The sequence below is a fragment of the Lucilia cuprina genome, chromosome 4, assembly GCF_022045245.1.
Source record: "Lucilia cuprina isolate Lc7/37 chromosome 4, ASM2204524v1, whole genome shotgun sequence".
Lineage (NCBI taxonomy): Eukaryota > Metazoa > Arthropoda > Insecta > Diptera > Calliphoridae > Lucilia > Lucilia cuprina.
In genome coordinates, this window is record NC_060952.1 from 10,421,413 (window position 1) to 10,435,716 (window position 14,304).

Here is a 14,304-nt window from a genome sequence, read left to right on the forward strand (position 1 = left end):
ACTCAGGGAAATACCACATATGAACCAAGTTGTAGAACAAAAGAAGCTTTTTTCCACCCAAACAAAAAAATCAGGCTATTAAAAGTTAAAGTAAACTAATCATAATCACTTTCTGAGTTGATTTAGCTGTATCCGTCCGACTGTTTGTCGACGTAAACTTAGTGTGCACGCTACGATACCTTAAATACGGATGGAACTATCAAGATCATATTACAATTAATAATAATTAACGTCAAACATTTCGATGTGTTACAATTGAATTGCTCTTTCCTAAATCAGCAAAATAAAAAAAAATATATTCAACACAATATTTCGAGTTTCTTGTTTTACTTTATTTTTGTTGGATTTCTTTTGTTTAAAAAAATACAAAATTTAGTAAATAAGATTTATAATTTTTCTTTAAAAATTTTGTCGTAAATGGAAATAAAACATAATAATAAATTTCCGCAATAAAACTAAAACTAGTCAACGAATTAATAGGAAGCAATTGAGAATATTTATAATAAATTCTTACAATAATAAAGAAAATAATGAAATTAAAATAATACGCAAATCATATAAATGTAACTAATGACAAACGCGTGCATTTTTAATACACGAGATACCGTATATTAAAAGTAGAAATAGTATTTTACAAAAAAACTTTAGTTCATAAATTTTAAATAAAATGTATTTTATTTATAATTTTGTGTGTAAACACGCAGAAATTGGTAGTGTTTTGAAAAAAGCATCTGATTTCGAATCATTTCGTTACAGATTTATAATCAACGATTTGAAACGTTATGACTGACAATGACAAATCTAGTCACGGAGGTATGCCTCTTAATCATGTTTTTTTTTTGGATTTTTGTTCTTTTGCAGCCGTTTATAGTTTTTAGCTTCAATTATGATATGCTTTGTGTTTCGCTTGGAATCTTCCTAAACAGCTGTAATCATGTGACTGTCATCTACGTTGTCTTTGATCAATAATTTTGTATTTTTTTCTTTGTAAGAAGACTGATCGATTTTTTCTTTAACATCAATGATTCTTTGATCTTTAGCAATATTATCACCTGTGTTTTCCTCTTCATTATTTTCTACGTCATTCTCAGCATCGTCGGTATCATCATCTTCATTATGATCGTCTTCATTATTGTAATTATTATTAATCTGTTGTTTATTTGTATATATTGAATTTTGTGTGGGTGGCGGTGATTCTCGTTCTTCGTTTTCTTCGTAAATAACATCGCAATTTGTTGGTATAGTTTTTGGCGGTGGCTTCTTTATCTGTTTCGATTTTTTATTATTTTTATTGTTCATGGTATTGCACTCTACACCATTCTGTTGCAATTCGTTCATTTGTATTTGCATTTCTCTCAGACGATCGGTCAGCAAATACAAATCACGTTCCTGAGATTCACAGCGGGCACGTAGTTCAGCTATTTCTCTTAGATCCTCAGGTCGAGGATCACGTCTTTCGTAGCGCATACGCATTTCTTCGAATAGATTGGTGAGACAGCGACATTTTCTATGTAACTGTTCAATTTCGTTGGCATTGCTGATGTCTCTTTTGTCGAGGGCAGCCTTTTCGGCATCATAGGCAGCTTTTAGATCTTTAAGATCATGCTTGTGGCGCTGCTCAATATCTTTGATTTTTTCATCCACATCGGCCAGTTTCTTGCGATGTTTTTCGCTAAGTTGTTGCAAAGCCTCGTCCTTTTCGGTTTGTAATTTGGCTTTTAATTGTTCTATTTCTTTCTTATGTTCTTCTTCTAATTCTTGTGTATTAATCTGCAGTTCTTTGGCAAATTCATCTTTGACTTGACCCAAACGTTCACGGAACTTTTCCTCCATTTCTTGCTTTTCGTGTTCGAACTCTTCACGTAAAGAAGTTTCTAAAGCTTCTCTGCGTTCTTCTTCCTGACACATGGCCTTTTGGAATTCCCGATCTGCTCGATCCAAATGCATGCGTGTTTGCAATAAAGCATTGTCGGACTTTTCTCGTAATTCTATAAATTCTTGAGTTTTTTGTTCTAAGCGTTGCTGTGTTTCGGCCAATTCCATGCGCAATTCTTCCTCATTATCTGTATAGCGGTTGGTCAAAGCTTTAAGTTCTTCTACATGTTCATTCTGTAGCTTGTCCAAAGCTTCGCGTCGTTCATCTACATATACCGATTCTAGTTCATTTTTCAGTCTTGTCATCTCTGTGTAAAGTTTGTCCTCCCAGAAAGAGGCAGCCTCATTGCGTACCTCATCGATGCGATACATCATTTGACGTTCCTTATCATAGAGAGCATTATCACAATGATATTTAATTTTCTTAACTGCTTCAATTTGTTCGGAAAGGTTTTCATTGGCAATTGCCAAATCACTCTTTAAGTGTTCAATTTGAGAGACTAGATTTTGTATAGACTGTTCTTGTTCGTTGACTACTCCTCTGAGAGAGTTCACTTGGGCCTGATATATTTTTAAATCGTCTATCTCTTTGCGACGTTCTTCCAGTTCCTCCTCAAGTTGTTCAACTTTATCTTCAGCCTCTCGCCTGCCACTTTCGACTTTGTCGATTTTGTCTTTACACTGACGTTGCATCTGACGCAATTGCCACTCACAATCGGTCATAATGGATTCTTCAGTTTCTGTTTATATACAATTATGAGTTATAGACATGAGTAGATATTATTTTTTAACTCGAAACTTAATTCTTACCCATATTATGAGTCCTTAGCATTTCAAATTCCCTCTGCCATTTGTCTTCACAAATCTTACGTTCATTTTCGGAATTTTCCAGGGCATTTTGTAAAACTTTGATTTGTTCCTCAAGTTCATTGCGTATCTTATCCACTTCTTCGCGCCATTCTTCCGCCTCTGTCTGGGCCTTTGCCAGTTGTGTATGCAAATTACTTGCCAAGCTTTGAGTTTGTTTGTATTTCTCTTGCAATTCATTGTACTGTATTTCAAGGTCGTCTATAGGGGCACAAAGTAAACATAAGCAAATATTTATTTTGTTCATGTATATTTAGAAAAAAAAGTGTATAACATTTCCCACCCACCATATTTTCTTTTTAATTCATCCTCATTTTCACTAAACCGATGACGTAGACTGGTCTTTTCATCTTCTAGTAGTTTGAGTTTTTTACGAACATATTCATCATCTTTGTGAGCTGCATTTAATTCACCCTGTAATCCTGTGAATAAATATTAAATAATTACAATTTATGTCAATTTTTTCTATATTTTTAAAATATTTTATTTAGAACTTTTTAAAAAGCGTTTTAACAAGATTTCCTATTTAGATAAAGAAATTTTCGAATAATCTTTTATTTATAACATTTTTTCCATATTAATAATTTTAAACCAAAAAAATTAAACTTACTTTCAACGTTCCAGGTTTTCGCCGATAACTCCTGTTCCAGTTTTTCAATTTTCATTTTCATTTCACTGATTTTCGTTTCTAAACTGTTCACATTTTTATGTGCATCTTCTAGCTGTACATTAAATTGTGCTTTCTGTTCTAATAAATCATTTCTAAAAATAAAAAAATAAATAAATTAAATTAAATTTTAATTCAGCAAATCACAAACATAATTTAGCTATTAATAAATGTATAAATTATTTAACTACAAATCCCTTTGCAATGCAACAAATATTAATGATTTGTAAATCTCTTCACCTGTAATATTGAAAACCTATTTATCATATAAAATTAAAACGAGTAAAAATATATACAAGACCTAATAATTTTTCAATTTATTAGAAACAAATTTTAGCCGGTATCAACAACCTGTGTGAGCACTAAGATCATTTCTATTTTTTCGACCTTGTTAGTCGTCGTCTTTGTCGTTATTGGCCTCTATAGATGTTTGTTTGTGCCAGCATAAAAATCATTAATATTTTTTGTTTTTGTCTTTAAAACAATTTAAAATATTTCTATCGGCAGATGCTATATAGTGGTTTTTTCCTAATAGCCCTCATGCTATTGTTGTCTATGTCAGGCAAATATCTTGTGTCATTCAAAATGAAAGTGAGAAAATTGGTAACAATATGACAGGGAAAATATGAAACAACTATATCTTATTATTAACTTATTTAAGGAATACCTCGGAAATGTCAATTGATTATAGTTTTTATTGCTGTTAGGTTGTTAGAAGGATGTATCTACCTCAAATCCTAAGAAATTTACCTAAAACATTAACGGCATGTTGTGCGCTACTTTTCTTGGAAAATATTTGTTGGCAAAAACAAAAATCTTATATAGTATTCACTGAATGTGTTATCTTCTGATCTTCAGAAACTCAGTTTCGTGGTCGTAATTCCTAATCATTTTCTATTTATTGTTCGTGAGGAATATTACATCCGGAACAAATTACTCCCAAGATATTTGGATCTAATTTGGCAAAAGCCTGACAATAGCATATATTTCGATTTGGATAAAGTTGTGGTTAGGTAAGCTTTTCTCCGAATTAAGTGCCATCCTTGTAGCATCAGATAACTACGGGTATTTGATTCAATGTTCTGCCTGGCCAAGATATTCTATCTAGGATCAGCATTTCAATGTTTTCGAAATATTCTCTATCTAGTATGCGATCAGGCACTTCAGATAATTGTCTAAAGTTATGAGCAGTTGGGCTGTTAAAGCCACCTAATATATACAATGTTAGTACTAATGTACCACTTAAGACATTGAGGCTTCTCAATGTCGTTTTTAGAACCTCCTCAGCTCTTTTCACAAGTAATTTGGATCCTTTAACCTTAGAAATGTAACGACTTCGTCTGCATAGCAGACAGGTTCAACTCTTTTCTAGGTTAAGGCCCTTAGCAAGCTTACAATAGTAACCCAGAGTAAAGGAGACAAAATGCCAACTTGTGGTGTACCGCGAATATGAGTTTTATCGAACATCTAGGAGCAAAAGGTCAATATAAAACTGGTCTAAGGATTGGATATGAGTATAAGTTATCACATTGTTGAAGACGCTTGCCAATGCATGCCGAAGGAATTACCTATGTATTGAACAACTCCTCTCCGAGAGCTCTATTTTTTCTTAGTTCATTTCTCGTAATATTTACAAAAAATTCGTGTATAATACGAAATATTATTTAATAAAACCATTTTCTATTTTTACGAAGGTACGAAAACCTTTCGTGATATTTTTTCTTAAATTTTAGCGAAATTAAACATAATGATATTAATTATATTATGATTAAATAAAACTACAACAGTTTTATAAAATTTAAGAAAAAGTATAATATTATTCTTGAATTATTTTCATAAAAAAATTGAAAATTCGTGTGGAGAATAATTTTGAACTAAAATTAGATAATTTATTTAAAAATGAATAAAAATATTTGAATAAATTAATAATTCGTAAATTTTACCATATTTATTCAAAATTCCCTTTTTCAATTTATGTAAATTATTTTTTTCAAGGATATTTTGCATTATACTAAAATATTTCGTACAATTTCGTATATATTACGAAAGAATTTCGTGGTGCGAAACGACGAACGATTCGTACAACGTACAACATTTTTCGTATATATTAAGCATGGATTTTTTTCAGTGTAGAAAAATATAATTTCATGAAAGAAAGTGTATAAAACATTTGCATCTTATTGATTGTTAGACAAATTTATAAATAGTTTTAAAAGTGCAATTTAAGGAAAAAAATAAAATTTAGTTATAAGTTTAATATTTTAAAATCTCTAAAAGTAGTTTGTGTTTCGTTTTTTTTTTTCACAGAAAAGCACAAATGATTCGAAACAGGTTTGAATTGCTCAAAAAGTACATTTTATGTATTCACTCAAATTTAGTTCTTGATTTAGTATAAGTTCCAAAAAAATACTCCATTTAGTGTGATTAAATTCACCAATTTTAAAAATTTTATAAAGTTAGCTCAAAGAAATTAAATTAAAACCTTTTGGTACTCTTTTTCTTTCTGTCGATGCAACATCACAGTGTCAGCTTATAAATAAATATTCATATGTACAAACCAATAAATAAAATTCAATGTTTAAAAAAAAGTTCCACAAATAAGTACGATTTTAATCCCTTAAACATACGAATTTTCCAAAAGTACCAAACTTATATTTGTAATTTTCCCACTAAATAACGAATGTTATATACAAAAGTTTAAAAGTGTTTCAAAATATAAAAACACGCATTCAGTGCTTGGAATTCCAAAAAATCCCTCTTTAGAGGATGCACATGACCAAAAATTTATAAATTTAGCTGTTTATAAATTGATTTTAAATACACCTAATTTTTCTTCAATTGTTTTGAATACTAATTCAAATCTCCTACTGTGCACTGTAACAAATTATATATGTATATAAATCATGTCAAAATAATAAACAATCTCATCAGAAATACATAGACATTGTTTATGTTTAACCAATAGTCTGTCCAAATGTTTTTTTTTTTTGTTTAATAATCCTTTGTTTATATTTAGCATTGTTTACTTTGCATTTATTAAATATAGTTATGTTAATTATTTATAACATTTTCATAAAATCTATTACCATTCACAGGTTGTGTTTTGAGCAACTACAGAAACTGTACTTATTTAATATATCATGTTAGTTAAAACGAAACTATTGATTATATTTAACTTCAAATATATCATTCAAATTGTATCAAAATATAACTATCAATAAATCTGTTGAGGATTATAATGTTTATGTTTTGTAAAACTTGAGCACAAATATATGTACAAATATATGTAAGTATGTATGTGAATTTAATTTTAAATTTTATGATAATGTTTATCAATTATTTAACATCTGCTTTAAATTTTTTTTACTTTAAGTACATAATTAAAATTAAAGGCAAAAATACACTAACGACCTTCCCGAAACGAAGCCTTCAAATTGCTCCATAATATATGAGCACTTATTTCAATTTGATATAAAACATTATACTGATTTAAATTTATTTTTGCCTTTATTTACTTCAATGAATTTAGAACACGCAAAACTAGAAGAAAACTGGAAAAATTCTTTTTTTTTTTAAATAATTGAATATTTTCATTATTTTTTTGTTTATATGGAAGGCCAATATACAGCAACAAAATAATACATTTTCAATTGGCAGAAAGTAAAGATTTCTTTTTTAAGATTTTTTTCTGCGTTTTTGTTTTGAAAATGAAAATAAATATTATTTCAATACACAATATTGAGAACGAATAATCTTAATAAATTTAAATTCTTTTATTAAGTTTTTTTGCAAATAGCAAAAGAAAAAAACAACACACATGTTTTTTTTATTTTATTTAATACTATACAACAAAAACTAAATAAATTCTTTTCGCATTTGTTTTTAGTAAATAAGTATTAAAACATTTATGTTTATTGTATAAAAATTACTTTGTAGTGTATTCTTTTTTTTTGGACTGGTTCAAAGTTTAAGAGATTTGTTAATAAATATTTGTTTCTTAAGACGTCATTTACAATAATGACAAATGTTTAGTTTGTTTTTAAACAAAATAGAAAAATTTATGTTTATTGTTTAAATATAAACATGTGTTTTAGAAAATTTATTTATATTTATAATTATACATAAACTTGTACTAAAATTATTTTTTTAATATTTCTAAAATTAAATTTGAAATATGTATGAAAGCATGATATCTCTTTAAGATCAAGAGATATTTGAATTGAATTTTATATAGTGGAAACTCCCAAACACGATTCTTGTTAAATGAGAATTCTTAAGAGGTACATTTATTGATCATCAGGAAATCCCAAAACCTGTACTCCTTTGTAATTTTAATGCTTTTTTAATATGAAACCTGAGTCACCAACTATCCTCCACACCGTCTATAAAGGTTTACAACTATAAATTAATTTGAAAATATTTACGTCTATAGTATCCCAATCATTTCGTTACGGTATCTCCATTAGATCATAAGATAGTGAATTGTTCAAACAAAAAAAAAAAAAAAAAAAAAAAAAAATAGAGAAAAAGACAGACAGACAGACAGTCAATCATATGACCAGACAGACAGGATCCGAGATATTTTAATTAATTTGTTATAAAAATATACCTTATTTCCTATCTATTGATATATAACACCCAGCAAAACTTTACATTGAAAAGTAATAAGGTAAAAAGCTAAAAGTGTTGCTTTTCACTACTTATACATTTGCATTACAACTTTTTAGTTTAACAGGTTCATGACATTGTATGTACTTTTCACGCCCGCTTACAAATCACTGCATGTATAAGTACTTAAAAATAGAGGGTTACTTTAAAAAGCAAAACTTGATCACACAGAATACGAATCTGCACTACTTGTTGGTTAGTTCGCTGTCTGATTCAAAACACCATGGCTTCGTTATTTAGAGATTCAATAAAATGTACAAATAAAACTGCAAAACTCAAAATAAAGTAGTAATTAACAGTAATGCAGATGGAAAGTAATAGTCATTGAAAGTAAGGAGGCCACATGTGAAGTAGTTAAGTTTTATTATTATTGTTCTTAACCATCAACCAAATGGGCCTTTTCGTATCCTCAAATCATCCAAAAAAAGAAAGTTCTCAAATACATGGACTGATCATTGCAGGCTTCGACCAATGTAAATCACAATATAATCCGTTCAAATTCAAAAGAAACGCACATATGTCTAACGCAAAACTATATTATTTATTTCTATATTCGTTAACTGTGCATGTGCTACATTTTACCGGTAAAATTTAGAGCAATTGATATAAAAAAATATAAATTTTTTGCAGTTTGAGAAAATAAACATTCATACTCGCATGAATTTATGTTTATACTGTTGATAAAAAAAAAAAAGCAAAACACAAATTCGTATTTTTATTTAATCTGAATATTTGCATACAAGAAAAGAAAAATATTGAAATATTTTACAAGTACGCGTGGGAATAAATATCTCAGCAAATTGTTCTGGTATGTCTGTCCTGTAGATTCTATAGTTTCTTATACAGCTTCTACTTTCTCTAAGACAAATTTTTAAATAACAAAAAATTTATATGCAAAGATTTTCTTGTATGAAATTTGGCACGTTCCATTAAAAAATTTAATATAAGCAAAAAAATAAATCGTATAAAAAAATGACGAAAATATTTATTTTTACTCATAAATATATTTGTACTCATCATATGTTCATACACATATGTTGAATGAAATATACAATAATATATTTATTTTTTGCTATTTCTTCTTCCTCTTATTCTCTATAAGTTTGTTTTAAATAAAAAAATAATATTTTATTAGTTTTAATTTAATATTAATTATAAATATTTCATTTAAGTGATTCATGCTTGATTTACAAATAAGCAATTTGTATAAAGTTTTTTTTTTTAATTTGTATGAAAAATCGGATAACATATTCATGAAGTATTATGTTTATTTAGTCATATAATTTATATACTGACAACATATTTAGCACTAATATAATTATTATGAACTTGCTTCTCTACTTCATACGAAATATTGTTAATTTAATTAAATCAAAATTATTTTTTCTTTAAGTTCAATGTTTAGTAATTACATCATCACTTAAAGTATCTGTGCTGTGTTTGTTATCCATCTTTGTAATTGAAATTACTTAATATTTTGCAGTTTTTGTTTTTATGTGTGTATTTTAGGTTCATATAAAATTAATTAAAGTGAATTATGAATTACCAATTAAAAATGTTTTTATGCTTGAATTCTTAGAATATTTTTTCCAAATTTTAAATAAAGTTATAAATTTTTAATGAATGCAATTAAGAGTGATATGTAAATAATTTTGAATATAATGACTTATGCAGCCTGTTTAAAGCAGAATAAAATATAGTTTCTTATGCGGAAGTAAGTATGTGTTTGCTCTCAATTAAAGAAAATGATTTTAAAGACACTTCAATTAAATTTTATGTACTATATTTTAAGTTCAAGCATTATTTTCTCTAGACAACCGGCTCATATTGGACCATTTTACGAGATGGCGTAAAAGAAACGACTCATTAGAGGGTCAAAGGTAACTTTTTTGTTATGGGATGAATATAAATATAAATATAAAGGATAGGTTTACAACATGTTTTTCTTTTTTTTATTCAAAAATAATCTTGTGAGAAAATGCTTACATTTGGCCCTCCCAAATCCTTTTATTTCTAAGATTCACATTGGCCGAATGTTGATTTGTATGCCCACCATCAAAAGGATGGGGGTTATATTGCTTTATTCATTCCGTTTGTAACACGCCGAAATATTGGTCATAGATCCACAAAAGTATATATATTCTTGGTTCTCATTAAATTCTAAGACGGTCTAGCCATGTCTGTCCATCCGTCTGTGGACCTTCTTATGATCCAAAATCACTATACAAAATTTTATAAGAATTGGTCCATAATTGACCCCTTCAGAAAATGACGCTCATTACTAGCTTAGAAATACTAGTATATATATGAAATTCGACATAAGTAAGTTTCATACGAGTCAAAATCTATCTAAAAAGAATAGTATACTAGTATAGATCTTGGTTTTGCAGCTTTGTACGAGTATATTAAACATAATTATGAACTTAAAAGCACTATTTGGCGGGTTCAGTTCTATAGGGCCTAGGTTAAATAATTGATTGGTATTAAATATTTTCAATAGGCTTCGTCTACTGTACGATAAAAAGTCATGTGCCAAATTTCATTGAATTATCTCCAAAATTGCGACCTGTAGTTTGATTACAATGTTTACAATCCCTATTTGGGGTTTCAGTTGTATGTGAATATGTGAAATAATGGACCGATGTTAACCATCTTCGTCCCTAGTACAATAGAAGATCATGTACCAAATTTCATTCAATTATCTTCAAAATTGCGGCCTGTAGTTTGATTACAAGGTTTACATGAACCGACGGACAGACAGACAGACTCAGAAAATGATTCTGAGCCGATTGGTATACTTTAAGGTGGGTATAGGACCAATATTTTTGTGCGTTACAAACATCAGCACAAATTTAGAAAATTAGAAATTTTATATATATTTTGTATATCCTACGAGCTGCGAAAATTTTGACACAAATTTTGATAAAACTAAATAATAAACAAATTTTCTTAAAGAGGCTGTATTTGGGGACTAGAATCAAATATTGACAGATCCTTATTAATTTTAAAGAATTGATTTTTGTTTATGAGATCATAATCCTGACGGCTGTAAAGAATAAGGCTACTCAGATAATTGTCGTAATGCCAGAATTCAGAAAGAAAAAAAAAACAATTTAAAAAAAATTGTGTTTGATATTGTTCTACATCATACTTTCTGAATACGGGCATGTTTTATATACTTTTTAGTAAACTTGAATTCGCATAAATTATTTAAACAAAGAAAAACGTAATTAATATACATTACTTTAATTTCTCTGCAATAACATCACTAAGATTCTTTGTTGATGATCTTGTACTAGATGGCGAATGCTGCAGTTCTGTGGCATCTTCTACAATTTCTATTGTAGCTCGACTACTACCAACAAGGCTATCATCGACACTTTGTTTGCGAGGTGATGAGCGTCCACTACCACCACCACCAACATTACTGCTATTATTACTACCCTCCACATGAATGGGTATAAAGTGGACACTATTTAGTGTAGTACCAGTGGCACCATTTATATTAATATAATCACGATCTGCACCTGAATTGGAGGATGGGGATAATGATGAAGACGTTGTTAATAATGATGATGTGGCAGCATTATTATTTGTACTTATTCCACAATTACCGGATGAGTTCGTTGACTCGACAACAACATCTGGTAAACTTATGCTTTCAATACACACTAAACGTTCCGAAGAGGCGGGATCTAAATAATCTGGTGATTCGGCAAAATCTAAGAGTAATTCATCGCACTGCATTAATGTTTCATCACAATCGGTTGAGTAGCCATCACGCACAAATGGCATGTGTTGTTGTTGTTGATGTTGTTGTTCCACATCTCGTGTATTTTCTTGTTGTTGTTTCATAGTGTTACTGGCATCATCACAATCTGCATCGTTGGTATTTATATACCGGCTATTTGTGGATGACGATGCTATAGATTCTCCCATGCCTGAATCGGGAAAACTTGTGCTTAAGTTATAATCACTATTGTTGTGGTTGTTGATATTTATGTTTGTGCTTTTAATGTGTTGCTGCTGTTGTTGTTGTTGCCTTTCTGGACTAAGTGAATTTAAGTGTTTGTATTGCTGATATTCATTGTCAAGGTTATTGCTGTTACTATTACTAGAGGTATACACAATTTGTTGTTCTCTTTGTGCATGTTTGGTCTCATCTTCGTCTTCATGTTCTCCCTCGTCCTCTTCTTCGTGTTCTTCTACCTCATCCTCCTCTTCTTCTTCGTCTTCTTCTTCGACATCTTCGAGTTTGATGTAATTATAACGTGAGTACATTGACGTTGGTGATGCAGTGCGTTGCATACCATAAGAGGAGTTGGTTTTTTGCGTTGTATTTATGGCATCAGCAGCAGCGGCATGATCGTATTCTTTGTTTTCATTGTTGTGATCACTGAACTCTTGTTGTTGTTTTTGTTGTTTCTGGTAGAGCTGCTGTTGTGGCGTTTCCATTTCGAAATCATAAAATTCATCTTTATCTGTTTTATTACTGTCATAACTTTTGGCAGTTTGATGGTTACCCACGGTGCTGCTGCAGTCTACCACAGTGATTGTGGGCACATGCATGCTAGGCGATTGACCGCGCTGTTGGTTAATGGTATTTCCGGCATAACCTTCGTGGTTTGATGACGATGGCACCGACGATGTTACAGACGATTCGCGAAATGCCCGCGTACTCGAAGAGGGCGTTACTGTTGGTGAAGGAGAGTTTGAAGAGGTGTTTGTATTATCACCTTTAGTATTTTTTTGTCCCATTGCGGCTGGACTGTCAATGTCACGTTTATCTATATTTTCCGATAACAAACGATCACGATCACATTCCGTTAAATCATTTAACTGCCCGTTAGCCGATTTGTTAACGCTTTGAACGCTGTTGTTACCCGTTACTGACGCGATCACACTCCCGTTTTGCTCGATGACCGGAGAACGATTGATTAGTGCTTCTGGCCTATCATACTCTTCGTTTATACCGTTATTCAGCATTGCTATATTTTCGCTCTCCAGAGAGGCATCTAATGAGAGATTTGCTGAATTACTGTAATTATCAGGGAGAGCATTATCATTATGATGATCTTCATTATGTGAGTCGGCATCGATATCGTGAGTATCGTCATTCGTTTTGACTTGGCTAAAATTCTCTGAGCTATTATTAGACATCGTCATTTGATAAGTTGTATTTGTAGTAGAAGAAGATATAGCGGGGTCGCCGTTTGTCTCAAGGTGTGTTTTCAGATCTTCATCACCGCCATTGGCTTCTAAACAATTTGCATCATTATAATTATAATTATTATTATTTGTTTTATTACTTTCAATGTTTAGATTTTTATTTGCATTTATATTATTATTTTTATTAATATGGCCGTAACTTTCAGAATTTATAGAGGGCGAGGTAGTGTTGCTCTTCTGGCTGTTGTTGCACTGTTGTTTATTGATGTTGGCAACAGGTGCATTTGTTAAATGGTTAGAGGATGGTTTGGTAGTAGTGGTGGATGTGTTGTTGGTGGTGGCTTTAGTATTTGAAGATTGTTGTTGCACAGACACTGTATTGGGCAATAGCAGAGGATGCGATTGCTGTAGGTTTTGTTGTTCTTGATTAAGTGGAAAATTTTTTAGCTGCGTATTTTGTATTTGTTGGTTACGTCCGCGATTTTGATTACGTCCACGCGCCATAAAGACATTTAATTATTTAATAATTATAATTACTTCCCGTACAATTATAATTATTTTGCTAAAAACTCAAAAAAATAAATTTTCTTCTTTTTTTTATTTTAACTTTTCAATGTCTTGCCAATTTTTTCAGATTTTTTACGATTTTACTACATATTATTATTTTTATTTAAATTTTTTTATTTTTTAAACATTTTTATTTTTATTTTAATTAGCTAAATTTAAAATATTTTAATTATAGTTTTAGAAAAAAGAATTTAAAAAATCATATTTTTATTACGCTTTTGGCGTTTCTATTTTCCACTTGACTGCAAACTGTTTTAACTAAATATCTCTAAACGACTGCACTTATTAGCTGTTGAGTTTTCGTTATTACTGTTACTACTTGGTTACACATAGATTTATCTGTGAAATACACTTTTGCACTTTTCTTTAGAAAAATAATTTTCTCTTTTATTACAATTGAAAATTAAATTTAAATTTTCATTATCTTAATTATTAATTAATTATTGATTCGTTTCACTTTATCATTCTTTTTAGAATTTACACTTTATTTT

The 14,304-nt window shown here is 29.8% G+C and overlaps 1 protein-coding gene across 1 annotated transcript; it reads right to left on the bottom strand.

Annotated features, from left to right (window-relative positions):
• Positions 1–406: 406 nt before the first annotated feature.
• LOC111680951 (putative leucine-rich repeat-containing protein DDB_G0290503) lies at positions 407–13,882 on the bottom strand. The gene is made up of 5 exons (XM_023442664.2): positions 11,322–13,882; positions 3,353–3,504; positions 3,030–3,164; positions 2,686–2,943; positions 407–2,615 (listed from the first exon to the last, which is right to left on the bottom strand). Exons 1-5 carry the CDS (start codon positions 13,748–13,750, stop codon positions 919–921), a joined length of 4,671 nt encoding a protein of 1,556 aa, XP_023298432.2. The 5' UTR covers positions 13,751–13,882; the 3' UTR covers positions 407–918.
• Positions 13,883–14,304: the final 422 nt, after the last annotated feature.

What these genes read in the sequence shown, in the direction of transcription:
- LOC111680951 (XM_023442664.2), bottom strand. Translation starts at nt 13,750, where the DNA reads ATGGCGCGTGGACGTAATCAAAATCGCGGACGTAACCAACAAATACAA. An exon ending in GAAAACCTGGAACGTTGAAA is followed by an intron (nt 3,165 to 3,352) that starts GTAAGTTTAATT and finishes ATTTATTCACAG; the next exon opens with GATTACAGGGTGAATTAAAT. An exon ending in TGAATTAAAAAGAAAATATG is followed by an intron (nt 2,944 to 3,029) that starts GTGGGTGGGAAA and finishes GTGCCCCTATAG; the next exon opens with ACGACCTTGAAATACAGTAC.